General features: G+C 34.3%; 1 protein-coding gene across 3 annotated transcripts in view; it reads right to left on the bottom strand.

The window, feature by feature from the left end:
* Positions 1-18639, bottom strand: part of LOC136033973 (neither inactivation nor afterpotential protein C-like) — a 203825-nt gene that overhangs the window by 62145 nt on the left and 123041 nt on the right. For all 3 annotated transcript variants that reach the window (XM_065715002.1, XM_065715004.1, XM_065715003.1), the window contains 4 exons: positions 17815-17936; positions 8340-8399; positions 6242-6307; positions 229-359 (listed from right to left, as the gene is read on the bottom strand). In XM_065715002.1, the coding sequence (XP_065571074.1) occupies positions 229-359; positions 6242-6307; positions 8340-8399; positions 17815-17936 (379 nt within the window). The remainder of the gene's footprint in view (positions 1-228; positions 360-6241; positions 6308-8339; positions 8400-17814; positions 17937-18639) is intronic.

Genomic DNA, 18639 nt, shown 5'->3' with positions numbered 1-18639 from the left:
ATATTATTAGTATATTATTATATTACACAAGCTTATATTATATTAGCTTATATTGGGTTAAAATCACAAACTCAAGGGATAATTTTGCTTGTTGGTAAAAGTATATTAGCCGATATTAGGTAAATATAGTTTATATATAAACATTATTAGGATATTATTATATTATACTAGCCTATATTATATTAGCTTACATTAGGTTAAAATCACCAACTCAAGGGATAATTTTACCTGTTGGCAAAAGTATATTAGCGTCTGTTGCTTTTCTTGTCGATAGAGCATTAACTGCTGAAACATCGACCTCTTTTTCCATTTCCTGAAATAGTACTGAATAATATTCACGGCTTCTTCTTCGACTGTTGCTAAAAAAGAGAAACAAATAGGAAACAAATCCTTGAAAAAATTGTCTTTATTGGGTTAAATTAAATAAAAAAAAAGTTTTTTTAAACTGAAAGTAAGGAGCGACATTAAAACTTAAAACGAACAGAAATTACCCCGTATATGAAAGGGGCTGCTCCCTATTCAACGCCTTGCTCTTTGCGCTAAAGTTTGACTCTTTCTCTCAACTCTACTTTTTAAAACAGTAAAAACTTTAGCGTAAAGAGCAGGGTGACAACTTTGGGGAAAAAATGAGGGTGGGAGGGGGCCTAGGTGCCCTCCAATTTTTTCGGTCACTTAAAAAGGGCACTAGAATTTATCATTTCCATTCGAATGAGCCCTCTCGCAAAATTCTAGGACCACTGGGTCGATACGATCACCCCTGGGAAAAAAAAAACAAAAAAACAAATAAACACGCATCCGTGATTTGTAAACACGCATCCGTGATTTTTGTAGATAGGAGCTTGGAACTTGTACAATAGGGTTCTCTGATACACTGAATCTGATGGTGTGATTTTCGTTAAGATTCTATGACTTTTAGGGGGTATTTTCCCCTATTTTCTAAAATAGGGCAAATTTTCTCAGGCTCGTAACTTTTGAAGGGTAAGACTAAGCTTGATGAAACTTATATATTTAAAATCAGCATTTAAATACGATTGTTTCGATGTAACTATTGGTATTAAAATTCCGTTTTTTAGAGTTTTGGTTACTGTTGAGCCGGGTCGCTCCTTACTACAGTTCGTTACCACGAACTGTTTGATTTGTTTTTAGTTGATAATCGCGATTATGAACAAACTAAAAATGCAATTTTTTTTAGAAAGATAACGACTAAGGTTTATTATTTGTTTGTTTGTTTAATTGTTTTTTTTTCCAAGTGTGATTGTATGGAGCCAATCGACTTTTAGAAGAATACTTATTCAAATGGTAATGGAAAGCTCTAGTAATCCTTCTTTTAAGTAGCAAAAAAGATTATGATCAAACAAACTGGCATTTTTTTTTTTAATGTGTAACGCAAAACAGTTATTTTAGCTCAAAAGAGGTCAAAAAGCTATCAGATGAAAATCCTGATTTAGGCAATCAACTTAAAATAATTCAAAAAAGTATGTGTTGAACTTTCAGTCTTTATATTCTAAGATACCACTTGGTGTTGCATTTGTTCCTAAGGATATCGGGAGAAGAAATTAATTAAGCCCACCAAAACGTGATATCCCGGGAAAACTTGTCTGGTATTCCAAAAAGGGAGGAAACACTCCTATAAGGGAAAGTGATCTTGATATGGATTACACCACCAAATCAAGCAAATCAAATAACCCAACTGAAGACGTGTAACAGGCATATGAAGCATGTAGACACCTGTAATGTGTATGAAATAAACAGCTAATGTAAACGGCTGCACTAACGGTGACTAAGTTAGTAACCACAAGAGTGATAGAGTGAAGAGTGAAGAGTGATATTAAATTCTAATGGTCTTCGAAAGAAACAATCAAACAAATAATGGTAATAAACTGCAAGCAAATGCCATTCACAGCCAATATGAAGTTGAACTATAAGAAAAAATAATCCTGGAAAGTATAAATCTATCAAGAAACTTTCATTTTATTATCCCAAAGACGTGAATTTATCAGCTTCAAATATAGCCATTATAACTAATAGTATAAGTCAAATTGGATGATTTCGGGATTTTTTTTCTTTTTTTTTACGCTAAAGTTTTGTCAAACTTTAGCGTAAAGAGCGGGGCGTTGATGAGGAAGAAGCACCTTTCATATACGAAGTAATTTCTGTTCATTTTAAGTTTTAATGTCGCTCCTTACTTTCCGTTAAAAAAAACTTGTTTTTTTTATTTAATCAAACAGTTCGTGGTAACGAACTGTAGTAAGGAGCGACCCGGCTCAATAGCAACCAAAACTCTAAAAAATGGGGTTTTGATATCAATAGCTACATCAAAAGATCGCATTTTAATGCTGATTTTCAAACAGTTCGTGGTAAATAACTGTAGTAAGGAGCGACCCGGCTCAATAGTAACCAAAACTCTAAAAAATTGAATTTTGATATCAATAGCTACATCAAAATAATCTCATTTTAATGCTGATTTTAAATATATAAATTTCATCAAGTTTGGTCTTACCCATCAAAAGTTAGGAGCCTGAGAAAATTTGCCTTATTTAAGAAAATAGGGGGAAACACCCCCTAAAAGTCACAGAATCTTAACGAAAATGACACCATCGAATTCAGCGTATCAGAGGACCCTACTGTAGAAGTTTCAAGCTTGTATCTACAAAAATGTGGAATTTTGTATTTTTTGCCAGAAGACAAATCACGGGTGCGTGTTTATTTGTTTGTTATTGTTTTTCTTTTTCCCAGGGGTCTTTGTATCGACCAAGTGGTCCTAGAATGTCGCAAGAGGGCTCAGTCTAACGGAAATGAAAAGTTCTAGTGCCCTTTATAAGTGACCAAAAAATTGGAGGGCATCTAGGCCCCCTCTCACGCTCATTTTTTCCCAAAGTCAACGAATCAAAATTTTGAGATAGCCATTTTGTTCAGCATAGTCGAAAATCATAAAAACTATGTCTTTGGGGATGACTTACTCCCCCCAGTCCCTGAGGAAGGGGCCGCAAGTTACAAACTTTGACCAGTGTTTACATATAGTAATGGTTATTGGGAAGTGTACAGACGTTTTCAGAGGGATTTTATTTTGTTTGGGGATGGGGCTGAGGGGAGGGGGCTATGTTGGAGGATCTTTCCTTGGAGGAATCTGTCATGGGGGAAGAAAAATTCAATGAAAAGGGCGCGGGATTTTCTAGCATTACTAAAAGAAAACAATGAAAAATAAACATGAAAGCGTTTTTTTCAAATGAAAAGAAGGAGTATCATTGAAACTTAAAACGAACAGAGATTATTACGCATATGAGGGGTTCTAAAAATACTTTAGCATAAAGAGCAAGGTATTTAAGAGGAGATAAATACCTCGCTCTTTATGCTAAAGTATTTTTAGTAATTTCAACTATTTATTCTACGGACTTTCTGATTCAGGGGTCATTCTTAAAGAATTGGGACAAAACTTACGATTTAGTGTAAAGAGCGAGGTATTAACGAGGGTACAAGCCCCCTCATATACATAATAAAAATATAAGATTATGAAAGTTTGTTACGTAAGTTAATTCTTAAGTTACGTATGTTTTTTACTAATAAAAACATTCGTTAAAAATTAAAAGTTCTAGTTACATTTTTAAGTAACCGAAAAATTGGAGGGCAACTAGACCTCCTTCTCCACCCCTTATTTCGCAAAATCGTCTGATCGAAACTAAGAGAAAGCCATTTAGCCAAAAAAAGAATTAATATACAAATTTCAATTTAATAATTTATGTGCGGAGAGCCAAAACCAAACATGCATTAATTCAAAAACGTTCAAAAATTAAATAAAAAAAATAATTTTTTTAGCTGAAAGTAAGGAGCGACATTAAAACTCCCTCAATCCTCGCTCTTTACGCTAAAGTTTGACTCTTTGCCACAATTCTATTTTTTAAAACAATTAAAAGCTTTAGCGTAAAGAGCGAGGGATTGCGGAGGGGACAACCCATTTCATATACGGAGTAATTTTTGTTCGTTTTAAGTTTTAATGTCGCTCCTTACTTTCAGGTAAAAAAATTAGTTTTTTTTAATTTAATAAACATATAAGTTTAATCAAGTTTAATGTTACCCATCAAAAGTTACGAGCCTGAGAAAATTTACCTTATTTAAAAATAGGGGGAAACAACCCCTAAAAGTCATTGAATCTTAACGAAAATCACACCATCAGATTCAGCGTATCAGAGAACCCAGTTGTAGAAGTTTCAAGCTCCTATCTACAAAGATGTCGTATTTGATGTCGTATAGGATGTCAAAGAATTCCGTATTTTTTGCCAGAAGACAAATCACGGGTGCGTGTTTATTTGTTTGTTTTTTTGTTGTTTTTTTTCCCCAGGGGTCATCGTACCGACAAAGTGGTACTAGAATGTCGTAAGAGGGCTCATTCTAACGGAAATGAAAAGTTCTAGTGCCCTTTTAAGTGACCAAATAAATTGGAGGGCACCTAGGCCCCCTCCCACGCTCATTTTTTCTCCAAGGTCAACGGATAAAAATTTTGAGATAGCCATTTTGTTCTGCATAGTCAGAAACCATAATAACTATGTCTTTGGAAATGACTTACTCCCCCACAGTCCCTGGGGGAGGGGCTGCAAGTTACAAACTTCAGCCAGTGTTTACATATAATAATGGTTACTGGGAAGTGTACAGCCTTTTCAGGGGATTTTTCTTTGGTTTTGGGGGTGGGGTTGAGGGGAGGGAGCTATGTGGGATGATCTTTCCTAGGAGAAATATGTCATGGGGGAACAGAAATTCAATGAAAAGGGCACAGGATTTTCTAAAATTACTATAAACAAAACAATGAAAAAATAAAGATGGAAAAGTTTTTTCAATTGAAAGTAAGGAGTAGCATTGAAACTTAAAACGAACAGAGATTATTACGCACATGAGGGGTTCTAAAAATACTTTAGCATAAAGAGCGAGATATTTAGGAGGAGATAAATACCTCGCTCTTTATGCTATAGTATTTTTAGTAATTTCAACTATTTATTCTACGGCCTTTCGGATTCAGGGGTCATTCTTAAAGAATTGGGACGAAACTTACGATTTAGTTATTAACGAGGGTACAAACCCCCTCATACACATAATAAAAATTTAAGAATATAAAAGTTTGTTACGTAAGCTAATTCTTAAGTTACGTATATTTTTTACTAATAAAAACGTTCGTTAAAAATTAAAATTTATAGTTGCCTTTTTATGTAACCGAAAAATTGCAGGGCAACTAGGCTTTCCCCACCCCTTATTTCTCAAAATCGTCTGATCAAAACTAAGAGAAAGCCATTTAGCCAAGAAAGGAATTAATATGCAAGTTTCATTTTAATAATTTATGTGTGGAGAGCCAAAATCAAACATGCGTTAATTCAAAAACATTCAGGAATTACATAAAAAACTAGTTTTTTTAACTGAAAGTAAGGAGCGACATTAAAACTTAAAACGAACAGAAATTACTCCGTATATGAAATGGGTTGTCCCCTCCGCAATCCCTTGCTCTTTACGCTAAAGTTTGACTCTTTGCCACAATTCTGCTTTTTAAAACAATTAAAAACATTAGCGTAATGTCCTTCCTTACTTGCAGTTAAAAAAATTTTTTTAATTCATTTTTACTAGAAAAAAAATGAAAGGGATTAAACATTTAGGTTGGCAACAAAGTGTCGATGGCGAATTTGGTGCTTGACTGGATTGGCCATGTATACCTGTTGCCAAGCTAAATGTTTACCCCCTATGACGTTTTTTTGCTCTTGCTGAGAAAGGTGGGTGTCTGTATTTTATTCCCTTCTACATACATTACTGAAATGTTATTTCATAGTATATATTGTTTTTAGGAAGTAATGGTTCAATTATTAGTCTCTATAAATGGAAAAATGCCAATCAATTTCTTCTCATTTTCTTCTATATCCTATTTTACATTTCCCTCAATTTTCAATATTTTGTTTCTCTATATTGACACTTGAGATTAAGGAATCTATTTTTCTGAGTACCGAAATTAACAATCGATATCGCTATATTTTTACATTCCTTTAAAATCCTTGAGTGCGAACATTAAGTAGACCATTTCCTTAACATAAGATCTAGAGAGGCTTTGCATGAATGCCGAAGAGCTGACTTTGATTTCAGCAGCTTATACACATTTCCTGATGAGTTATTATCCGGACAAGGGCTATGCTATCAAGGGCTATATTGTATATTTACAATAAAGCAATACCGAAGACATTTAACTATTTGATGCACATAAAAAATTTCTTACCTGATCCAAAGTGAGATTTTTCAATGAGTGGTTTGTATTCTTTTCTAGCTTGATAACCCCGAAAACCTGGAATAAACAAAAATATAAGCCTGAAATCGGGAAATGAATAGAATTATGCTTTTCTCACGGTATAAATCTAAAGGCCTGTTTTACTAAGAAAGCCTCATTCTAGTTCATTCCTTGCTTTCTACGTTTCATTAAGAAAAGAAATTAACTTTCGTTGACTAAAAAGAAGTTGGTAGTTATTTTCTTATCGTGGTTGTGGCGATAACTACTACCTAAGAAAAGACAAACACAACCAATAACTACTAAAAACTAGCCAAAAACCCAAAAAGTGGTGTGCTATCTAAACAAAGGGTACATAATCAGAATTGGCTTGTTCAAAAACAATGTACAGGAAACTTAAAGTCTCTTGGAAAGAACAACAAGAAAACAACTTGAAACCATTGGATTTAAATAAAAACAGAAAGTGGCTACAGCCACGAAATTCTCTGTCGGAAGCATCTTGTTTTCGTTTTTTCCTCTTCCACAGCTAGCTGGGCACTACACTTATAGAGAGGTGTTTAAGGACATATTCAAAAGGTAATTGTCATATCTGGTGCCTTTTGTAATTAACACAAGCCCGTAGAAAAAAAAATATTTACGTCAAATACATTTTCGTATACAGGACAGTGAGGAGTGACAGGCTGTCACTCCTCACTGTCGTTTTATTAATAAAAGCGGTATTTTATTAATACAAGTAAATTTACAAGCATTATTAAAACACAGAAAAAAGCAATTCAAACTCAAAAATGGACAAAACAAAACGTAGAAAAAGCTTATAAAGGATAAAATATGATAAAAATATAATAAAATATGATAAAATATAATAAATATAATATGAGAATAAAAAATTACTTATAAAAACGAAGTGAAGTATTCTACCATTTTTTGGTGCAAAACAAAAATTATGGCCAAAAAAGGACTAGAGTGCTTTGGTTAACAATTCTGATATAATCTATTAATATTGAAGTATCGAAGAACTATATATTGAGCTTTTCAGTGTCAAAGGCCATACTTCTAAGCGGTTGCACAATTGTTCATAAAGAAATGTGTAGCCTTGCGAGAGAAAAAGATGACATAGACATTCATTTCAAAGCTTTATTTAACTGAGTTGATTAATTTGGGGCTTGCTAAAAGTATGTATAGTTATAAAAAATTATGCATATAGTCTTTACATATAGTCTTTGCACATAGTATCATGCAGTCTTTGTCTAGATGGAGAAGGGATACGCGACGCCTCAAAAATGCATGTTCTGCTCGTATTTTCTAGCATTCAATGAGCTTTCAAATGAACGAATATAAAAAAAAGAGGGATGATCAGTGGGCTAGATTAAAATCTAATCTATGTTTGTTTCAAGAATATTTTAAGTTCACCTGGTAATACGAATTCTGTGGGGTAAAACTCTCTTCTCCTCTTGTTACATAATTATTCTAAGCGTAGTAAAAATGATCATATTCATATACTTATCTGCAAGAAACAAGGGAAGGTGCTGAGGAGCCATGAGAACCTCCATGAATTTCTATTTCTCTTGTATTTCTTCCATTTTTCTCCATTTTACAAGTTGTAACTTTAACTTGAATTTAATTTTGCTAGAACTAAAGTTTCAAGTTTTTTAGTAAAATCCCCTTTTAATGGCGGAAGACACTTGCATACTTTTCAAGTGAATTATGTACTTATTTAATACTACAGGTAGAATTGATTGCTTGGGAATTGAGTTACAAGTGACCTATTTTGATCAGTAGTAAACTTTACTTTTTAACTAGTTTTAAAAATGTTTACTAGAATGTAGTTGGTTTTTGAATATAAAATAATGTTAGCTTCTAAATCATACAAGCCAATCCATAGAGTCTAAGATATAGATCCAGGCACATATTTTATTTTCCAAAGCCCCCGTTAGATTTTTGGCAAATCTAAATTTTTGGCAAATCCTGCTAGATCAAGCAAATTAGATAACTGTACTCCCATTTTTTTTTAGAGGCATTATACTAGATTCCAGTCCTCTTTTTTAATTTGTCAATTATTATCCTTAAGGTTAAGTGGTTTCAGGAAGCTTACTTCTTTGAATTTCAATTGCAGCTTCATTATCACTAAAGTCAGTAGATTTTCTTCTTCTACCTAAAAAAGAGGAAAAATCACAACCTAAATGTGGACCAACAAAAGAACCCAAAAGAGATAGATAATAATAACAAAGGGATGAACGTATTAGAATAAGTACAGGATTCCCCCCTTGATATTGGCCCTGATCAATATAGTTAAAAAATTTACACTTATACACTTAAGGCCAAACACCCTAAACTATAACAATGTTGTATTCATAACATTCTTCAGAGTACATTGCGAAAGCCCCGGCACTCGACACGTGGCAGGCTTCTATATATTAATTCTCATTGTTCCTCGTCTTCTAACCGCAATTTGCTGTCTTTACATACTTAGGTCTTTTCAAAGATTTTGATTATGAAGCCAAGTCTGATTTCTAACAACGATATCTAGTAAGCTTCAAACTTTTGGTCTTCTTTTTTAAGATTTTTGAGTTGTTGTAATGCCTTGTTGAAATATATGCAAATATTTTTGCAATTACCAGCCATCGCACCACGGGACTCGGCACGCGGCAGGCTTCTATATATGGATTCGTATTGTCGCTTGTCCTCTAACCACAGACAATATGAGACAATTTACTGTCTTTACATACTAAAGTCTTTTCAAAGATCTTTGATTATTAAACCAAGTCTGATTTCTAACAACGATATCTAGTAAGCTTCAAACTTTTGGTCTTCTTTTTTAAGATTTTTGAATTGTTGTAATGCCTTGTTAAAATATATACAAATATTTTTGCAATTACCAGCCATCGCACCACGGGACTCGGCACGCGACAGGCTTCTATATGAATCCCATGTCCCGCTTTCTAGAATGATTAAATGAATGTCTATATGAACAATTTCTATATGAGAGCATGCGAGCACGCCAATGCTACTGATTTTCTTCTATTAAATGCACCTGCCTGTTACAGTCCATTAATTAAGATTTTGATACTAGCAAAACCATATTTAGAAAAAAGAAAAATACAAACAAATAAAAAACGACAAATTTTTCCCTTCGGTTATTTCTGAGATCTTTTAATAAAATGCCACGTTCCTTTGAGCCAAGCCTATGCAAATTCATGCCACCGTGACAATATGTGGCTGGCCCACCCTAGAAAGCAATTCCGTGGGGGAGAGACGGCTATTATTAGAGATAAATTTAAGCCACATTAAGAGATATTTCTTAGAGGTCTTAATAAAAATTACATGTTTCTATTGCTCAATCAGATGCACCTACCTGTTACATTCCGTTAATTCAAATCTGGATAGTAGTAAAATTACAATTTGAACAATGAAACAAGCACACGAAGGAAAAAAGATAAATTTTTGTATTCGGTTACGTCTGAGAAGTTCTAATGAAATGTCGTTTTTGTAGCCACAACTATGCAAATTCATGCCACCATGACAATATGTGACTGGTCCACGCTAGTAAGTATATTTGGAGTGGAAGGGCTGTTATTGGAGGTAAAATTAAGCCATATTAAGATATAGCTCTGAGAGGTCTGAACGAAAATGTATCATATCTATTGCTCTGTTAGATGCACCTGCCTATTACATTCTATTAATTTAAATATCTACACTAGCAAAATCAGATTTTGAAAAAGGGAAAACGCAAACGATGAAAAAAGAGACACATTTTTGTATATGGTTTTTCCGAGAGGTTTTAATAAAAATGCCATGTTCCATAGAGCCAAAACTATAAATTTTCACGCAACCCTGACAGTATTTCACTGGCCCACCCTAGCAATCAATAGATCAATAGATGTTTAAAGATGTTTTCCTGGAGAATGACGTATACTTGTTCAAAACATAGGAAAATAGATATTCTGCAAAGATTTTTAGAGATATTTTCAAAGAGAATGATATAAAAGTCTCAAAACTTAAGAGAATAGTCCTTCTTAGAGATCTTTTAAAGAGATATTTTCTTGGATATTTGTTCAAACATAGAAAAATCATCCTTCATAGAGACTTTTAGAGGTGTTTTCTTAGAGAATGATAAAAATGTGTTCAAAACATCGGAAATAAGTCTTTCTTAGAAAATTTTAGAGTCCTTTTCTTAGTGAATAATGTAAATTTCACTAAGTGAATGAAACACAGGAAAAAAAGTCCTTCTTAGAGAAGTTTTAGAGATATTTTGTAAGAGATTTATAAAAAATTTTCAAAACCTAGGAAAGTAGTCCTTCTTGAAGAATTTTTAGAGATTAATTCAAGCCTACCCAAAAGATAGGAAAATAGCCCTTCACCACAAAAATTACCCCTCCAGACAGCATGAGTACCTTCAACCCACCTATAACTAACTCAGGTATATGCAACAAATGTGTTACACCACGGGCACTTGCAATCGACTGGTTTGAACAGGTAGAAAAACAGTATGCTTGCTATAGGCATTTTATACAAACTCGCACCGTTTTTTCTAGCTGTTAAAACTAGTCAATTGCATCATATTGTTTTTCTTGCTTTTAAATCTAGTCAGTTGCAGGTACCCTTGTGCGACACGTTGGTTGTAGGTACTTGGATTAGTTATAAGTGGATTGCAGGTACCTATGCTGTAGGGGGGTGGTACTTTTAGTGGTCAAGGACTATTTTACTATGTTTTGGGTAAGCTTAGATCATTTTCCAAAAAAATTCTCCAAACATTCCCTAAGAAAAACAATTTTCCAATGTTTTGAACAAGTTTATATCAGTCTCTAAGAAAATATCTTTAAACATTCTCTAAGAAGGAGTATTTTCCTATGTTTTGAACAAGTTTATATCATTGTCTCCGAAAACATCTCCAAAATATCTCTAAGATGGATTATTTTCCAGTGTTTTGAATAATTTTATATAATTCTCTTAGAAAGCATGTCTAAATATTATGTTAGACGGTCTATTTTCCTTTTTTTGAGCAATTTTATATCACTGTCTAAGAAAACATCTCTAAAACTTCTAAGAAGGATTTTTTTCTATGTTTTGAACAAGTTTATATAATTCTCTAAGAAAACGTCACTAAAGTTCTCTAAAAGGACTATTCCTATGTTTTGAACAGGCTTATATCATTCTCTAGGAAAACATTCTAAAAATTGTCTAATAAGGAGTATTTTCCTATGTTTTGAACAAGCTTATATCATTCTCTAATAAAACATCTATAAAAACTCTCTAAGAAGGACTATTTTCTTCTGTTTTTGAAAAAGTTTATATCATTCTCTAAGAAAACATTTCTAAACAGCTTCTAAGACAGACTACCTTCCTATATTTTGAACAAGTTTATATCATTCTTTACGAAAATATCTCTAAGAATTTCTGAAAACATATTAGAAATGCCTATGTTTCTTAGAGAACAGATTAAATAACTAGATTAAATATTTATGTTTCTAAAAATTCTTTACGAAGGAATATTTTTTCTATGGTTTAAATAAGTTAATGTCATTTTCTAAGAAAACTTCTCAAAAAATCTCCAAGAAAAACTATTTTACTATGTTTTGAACTAGTCTATATCATTCTCTAAGATAACATCTCTGATTATTATCTATAAAGTACTATTTTCCTACGTTTTGAAGAAGTTTATATCATTCGCTAGGAAAACATTTCTAAAAATTTTCTCAGAAGGACAATTTTCCTACGTTTTGAACAAGTTTATATCATTCTCTGGGAAACATCTCTAAATAATTTCTAAGAAGGAGTATTTTCCTATGTTTTTGAACAAGTTGATATCCTTTTCTTATAAACCATCTCTAAAAATTCTCTAAGAAAGACTGTTTTATATAATTAATTACTATTTTATAATTTTATACAATTAACTAGTTTATATAATTCTCTAATAAAGCATATCTAAAAATTCCTCGAAAATCTGACACATCTCTCTTTGATAAAACACCAAGCTAACTCAATTCAGACTCTTGTAGACCCCCTATGAACCTGGAAGTAGAACCTATAGCTGTGAAAGTTCCTTTTTTTCTTTCTGACTTTTGAATAAACATTCTAAACGCTAGAGTTGCAAGTGGATCTTCAAAATAATGGAAATAGCAAATTGGTACAAGAAAATATCTCTTATTGACATAATGGCACGTTGAATATGATAATAAAAATGAATGCTTTGAATCCATCTGATAAGCAGCTTTAATATGTTTTCTCTAGGGATGTCAAAAGTTCCATTTTGGGGTCATACAAAATTTTCGACAACCTTGTAATACATTTCATCATTGATTATTATCAGATTCATGGACTGTATCTGCTTATAAACTCAAGATAGTACTAGCAACAATTACTGGTGATTTGTTTTCATTAATTCATCTTTATATTCCTTGGTGATATTGTCTGTCAATGCCCTTTTTATTTTACTTGCGGTTTCACTGTCAATTATGATATTAATTTTTACAGAGGTTGTAGTTTCAGCACCAGCATAAGATATGTATTGCTGTACAGCACTGAAGTTTGTGCTGTAGCATACTTATTTTCTTTAGAATGCTAATGCCGGAAAGATGCTGATAAAATCTATCAAACGATAAGATATTGCCAGCAGTTGTAGCAAGAAGTTGACTTTCGTCATCAGCTAACAGTTGTAGGCTTGCATTCTCTTTGAGCACTATCATCTATGGAAATCTTAATCTCACATATCCACCACCATCAGTAATGATGATTTATTTCAGAATTCCAGATGAATTTAACACCTTTGTGTCATGACGACGCACGCATACATTTCCAATAAGATCCCTGTTAATACTTGTATCATAATTCAAACATTTTTCTTTATCAGCTTCAATGCTACGATAATCTTATCATGAACAAACACTTTCTTGAAATATTTCTAGTTCACTTTTAAAAGTAAGATGTAAGCAGCCATAGGGTACCACGTGGACAGCTGCATAAAAATCCTCGGATTGGCTGAACTCGGAACAAAATTGGCGGAAGTGGAACTGTGGAGTAGGGGCGTAGAAGTGGTGGAAGCGGAGCTGACAGAATCGGATTCGGTGGAACTGGGACTGGGACTGGAACTGAGAGAGCTTGGAGCGAAGTTCAGTGGAATCAGAATAATGGAATAGGGGAAATCAGAAGTGGTGGAACAGGAATTGATGGAACCAGGATCAATGAAATCAGGACTGAGACTGAAGCTGGTTCAAAGCCATTAGAATCAGAACTGGAATTAATGTAAGTGGGGGCCAGAAGCGGGGAAGCAAAATTGGAACTAGAATTCCTGTAATCGGGGTCAAAAGCGGGGGAAGCGGAATCGGAATCTGTTAAGATTCATAATATGTGTCAACCGGATGTCAGGGGACAGCCATAGTGTGCCATGGTGGTGTGAATTGACATGGTGTATCATTCAAGGTTAGCTTGCGAAAAAATGAGCCAATGGATTTAAAGCATGATTTTTAAAATGAAAATATCTGGAGAGTGTCTTAGGAATTATGAGAGTATGCCAGAGGGTGCCAGACGGTCATTCAAGTGTGTGTTAGGATTATAGTGTTAGGATGGCTTAGGAAAACACGAACCAATGAACTTAAATCATGTTTTTTAACAAGAAAATATATCGAAAATGCCTTAGTAATGATTAGGGGTAAAAGAGGGTGCCAGAAATCCAGTCATAGTATCGCACGGTGGTAAGAATTTACATGTAATGTTTGGGGTGGATTGATAAAAGACAGATAATGGAACTAAAGCGTATTTGTATCATGAAAATATCTGAAAAATGCCTTTGGAATCATGAAAAGCGCCATAGGGTGCGTTGTGTCAACCATAGTTTGCCAAGGTGACGTGAATTGCCTTGGAGTATCTCGTTATACAGGTTAAAGTTAAGGTGGGAGGTGTTAAAAGAAATTCTCGGTAAAGGGGGACTGAAATATAACACCCAGTAAAAGAAATAAGGCATTTTCATTAAGACTTCTCAAAAATATTTGTTAATAAGGCTTAAAGTTACCTCTAATAACAACCCTCCGCTATGGAATAGCTTGTTAGGGTGGGTTAGCCATATATTGCCACGGTGGTGTCCATATACATAGTCTTAAGTCTTTAGAAATAACAGAATACAATAATGTGTCTCTTTGTTCTCGGTTTTCGTGTTTAATTTTTTAGAGGTGATTTTGCTAGTATCAAGATTTAAAGTAACGGAATGTAAAAGGCATGTGCATACAATAGAACAATAGAAACGAGGCATTTTAATTAAGACCTCTCAGAAATATATCTAAATATGGCTTAAATTTACCTTTATTAACATCCCTTCTCCTTTGGAATTGCTTGCTAGGGTGGAATAGTCACATATTGTCACGGTGGCATGAGTTTGCATAGTCTGGGCTCAATGAAACGTGGTATTTTCATTAAAAGCTCTCAGAAATAACCGAATGCAAAAATTTGTCTCTTCTTTCTTCATTTGCTCGTTCCATTTTTCAAAATGTCATTTTGCAAGTATCAATTAGATTAATGAAATATAACAGTCAGGTACATATAATAGAGCAATAGAAACAAGGCATTTGCATTAAGATCTCTCAGAAACATCTCGAATAACAACCCTCCTTCCCCTGGAATTGCTTCCTAAGGTTAGCCAGCCAAACATTGTAACGGTGCCGTGAATATGCATAGTTTTGACTCAAAGAAACATGGTATTTCATTATAAATTCTCATAAATAACCAAAGGTAAAAATGTATCTCTTTTTATCCGTTTGCGTGTTTAATTTTTCGGAAAGCAATTTTGCTAATATCAAGATTTAAATTAATTGAATGCAACGGGTATCTAATAGAGTAATGCATCTAAAATCACTACCATTAGCCTGCTCGCATGCTTTCTTAAGGAAAGGGTTGGAAATACGTGGTCCATTTAATCATTCTGGAAAGAGGGACGGGGAATTTTCCGAGCATGGAATAGGTTATCAAGTAAAAAGTATTCCCTGAATAATAATATTAGAAAAGATCTCTTGGTCTATTTATCTAGCAATCCATTCCATCAAGGGGAATCTCTTTTGAATCTTAATGCGGACGAATATGAATATGAAGTCCTTGGAATATGAAGGTTCTCTGAGAAAAAAAACGTCGTTAATGGAAATGAAATCTCGAAAAAACGCCTTGAAAGAAAGAAAAAGTCATTGAAAGGAAAATGAAATCCTGAAAAAATATTCTTAAAAGTATTACGTAACACCCACTTGTGCATCTTCATTATTAACATCCTACGTTTGTTTCCTCGACAGTTACAAGCTGGGTCCACAGTCACGTGAGAATGCGTTATCCTTAGCACGGGTAAACATTCCCCTACTACGTAACAAACAAACAAACCTTAAAACCATCTTAGAAAAATATCCTAAAAACGTCTTGAAATGTCTTGAAACGTCTTGAAAATCGTTTTGAAATGCCTTAAAAACGTCTCGAAATGTCTTTAAAAATCTACTGAAGAATAATATCTTAAGAAACGTCTTCAAACGTCGTGAAACGTCTTTAAATGTCTTAAAATATCTTAAAAACGTTTTGAAATGTATTGAAGCTTCTTGAAAAACGTCTTGACTGTAAAATTGGATGCTAAAAGCCCGTTGAAATTGACTACTAAGGTCCCCCGTTGGAAGTGACTGCTAAGGCTTCCCATTGGAATTGATTGCTTGGGCCCCGGTTGAAATTGGTTGCTAAGGTCCCCCGTTAGAATTAACTGCTAGGTCCCCCGTCAGAATTGTCTGCTAGGGACACAGTTTGAATTAGCTGATAAGGAACCCACGGTGGAAAAAGTTGCTATGTAAGGTTAGGGCACCCCGGTGAAAAAGGTTGGTAGGCGTCCCAATAGAACTGGATGCTAGGGCCCCTTGAAATTGGTTGCTAGAGTCCTGTTCAAATTGGTTGCTAGGGTCACCAGTTGAATTGGTTACTAAAGACACCGATGGGAAAGGTTTCTAGGTTAAGTTAACCCCCTTTCCCGGCAGAAAAGGTTGGTAAGGATCCCGTCTGAATTAACTGCCAGGTTCCCAGTTGGAATTGGTTGCTAAGGCCCTCGTGGGAACCTTCCCCCCCCCCGTTGGAACTGTTCACTTAGTAAGGTTAGGTTAGCCCCCCCCCCCACTCAGTTCAAAGGCTTGCTAGAGGTCCGGTGGAATGGCTCGTTAGGGTTCGGCATTTTGAAGTTCCCCCACTAGTGGGCCCTGAAGTTTTTTTCTTGATCTTCCAGGGGTTTTCAAGCAATCAAAGAAAAAACAAGCCCTATTATGGAATAAACTCCTGCGTCTCTTAGTAAACATTTCCTTTTACGTAACAAACAAAGAAATTCTGAATTAAACAAACCCTATTACGTAACAACCACCTGTATCTCTTAGAAAACATTCCCTATTATGTAACAAACAGCTGCATCTCTTAGAAAACACCCCCTATTATGTAAAATGCACCTGCATCTTAAAGAAATGAATAGCACCTACGTCTTGAGGATATCGCCGTTAAACTTCCTAGTGATCTTAAACTTTTAAGGAAGAAAAGATTAGCGGCTATGGTCGTCGTCAAAGTGCCTATGGCGTTGTTACTCATGCATACATACACATCATACATAAATAAACAATTATTGCTCAATTATAAACAAAGAATATATATTTATACATATATTAACACCAAATTAATGCTTGTGTTGCAATAAAGTATTCTGAGTGCAAATGAATTTTTTTTCGTGAATTAGTTACGTTATACAACCACCTTCGTTTGATCCTATTATAAATTTTGACTCGGCTGTCCCACACTAGCCACACAAAGATTTTGTAACGTAAATGCAAAATTTGGGAAATTTAATATCATTCGTCTGGTTTGACCAGACGGTTTGACTTGATGGTATTTATTTGAAATTACAATGATTATTGGTATTTACGATGGCTTAAAATCGGAGTTGTTCATAAAATTTGCTTTTTGTCTGATATATTCATTCTATATCTTTTCTCTATAAATATCTCCAAATACAACGGCTGGTGACAAAATAGTATTTTGTCAACCGGCAGAATGAATATGCTATCTGGCTATGTGAATAGTAAAACTGCAGTATGTAGATCTGTAAATGCAACTTCCAAAGATTCCGGTATTAAAAAGTCAAATAAACTTCCTTCTCTTGCAAAATTATTCACCCTTACAGAGAAAAAAACCCTAAGTAAACTTTTTTGATGATTCCTCGTCTATATCTCGTAGCCCGATGAATATGTAAAAAAAAAGTATCCCAATAACAAAAACAGACTTCGTTGGGATTATATTAGATAAATTCGAAGAACTAAGCCGAAATATCTACAAGAATTTGTTATGGGGTTTTGGAAAACTTTGTAAAACCTGACTAAAGGGGTATACATGTAATGACGATATCTGCCAGGTTCTAAACTCTTTGGAGGAGGATGAAAAGTGACCCACAATTTCCCTCCTGAAAACAATCACCAGAAAGCCGTGAGTAATTACTAAACTCAGAGTGTTTTACAACATAATAAACGGATAACTTAGATTTTTTATTGGTTACAAGGTGTAAAACGTAATTAATTTTGAATCTTTACCTTTGTTCTCTAAAGCTGATTTGCTGACAGCGACTGATGATCCTGACTTACGTTTTCTAGCTAGATAAGATCTCATCATTGCCTGAATTTTGACAATCTTTTTGACTTGAGTCTCATACAATCTAAAACAAAACGAATAAAAGAAAGTATGAATAAATCTATATACTGGATACTCGAACGGACCTTCAAAAACTGGATTTCTAGTATGACTTGGGAAAATACACCAGAACGGTGATTGAAAAAAAAAAGCATGATAAAGACTTGAATAAACAAGAGCTAAGAGCTCATATGGCACTTGTGACGAGTCGAGAAGAGCTAAGAGCCAAGAAATCATATGGTATGAGCTCTAACAAAATTCTATGAATCAATAGATTGATTTAAAAAGGAAAACAAGAGGCTTAATGCCGGTCAGGATTTAAAATAAGAGCTCTGAGTCACGGTGTCCTTCTAAATATCAAAATTCATTAAGATTTGATCACCCACTCGTAAGTTATAAATACCTAATTTTTTCTAATTTTTCCTCTTCCTTTAGCCCCCCATATGGTTGAATCTGGGAAAACGACTTTATCAAGTCAAATTGTGCAGCTTCCTGACACGCCTACCAATTTTCATCGTCCTAGCACGTCCAGAAGCACCAAAATCGCCAAATCACTGAACCCCTCCGCCCAACTCCTCCAAAGAGAGCGAATCCAGTACGATTCTGTCAATCACGTATCAAGGACATTGTCTATTCTATCTACCAAGCTTCATCCCGATTCCTCCACTGAAAGTGTTTTTTCCAAGATTTCCCCCTCCAACTCCCCCCAATGTCAAAAGATCTGGTCG

This window comes from Artemia franciscana, chromosome 12 (assembly GCF_032884065.1).
Source record: "Artemia franciscana chromosome 12, ASM3288406v1, whole genome shotgun sequence".
NCBI lineage: Eukaryota > Metazoa > Arthropoda > Branchiopoda > Anostraca > Artemiidae > Artemia > Artemia franciscana.
The sequence above is the reverse complement of the archived record's forward strand: the minus strand, read 5'-3'. Positions and strand labels throughout refer to the sequence as shown.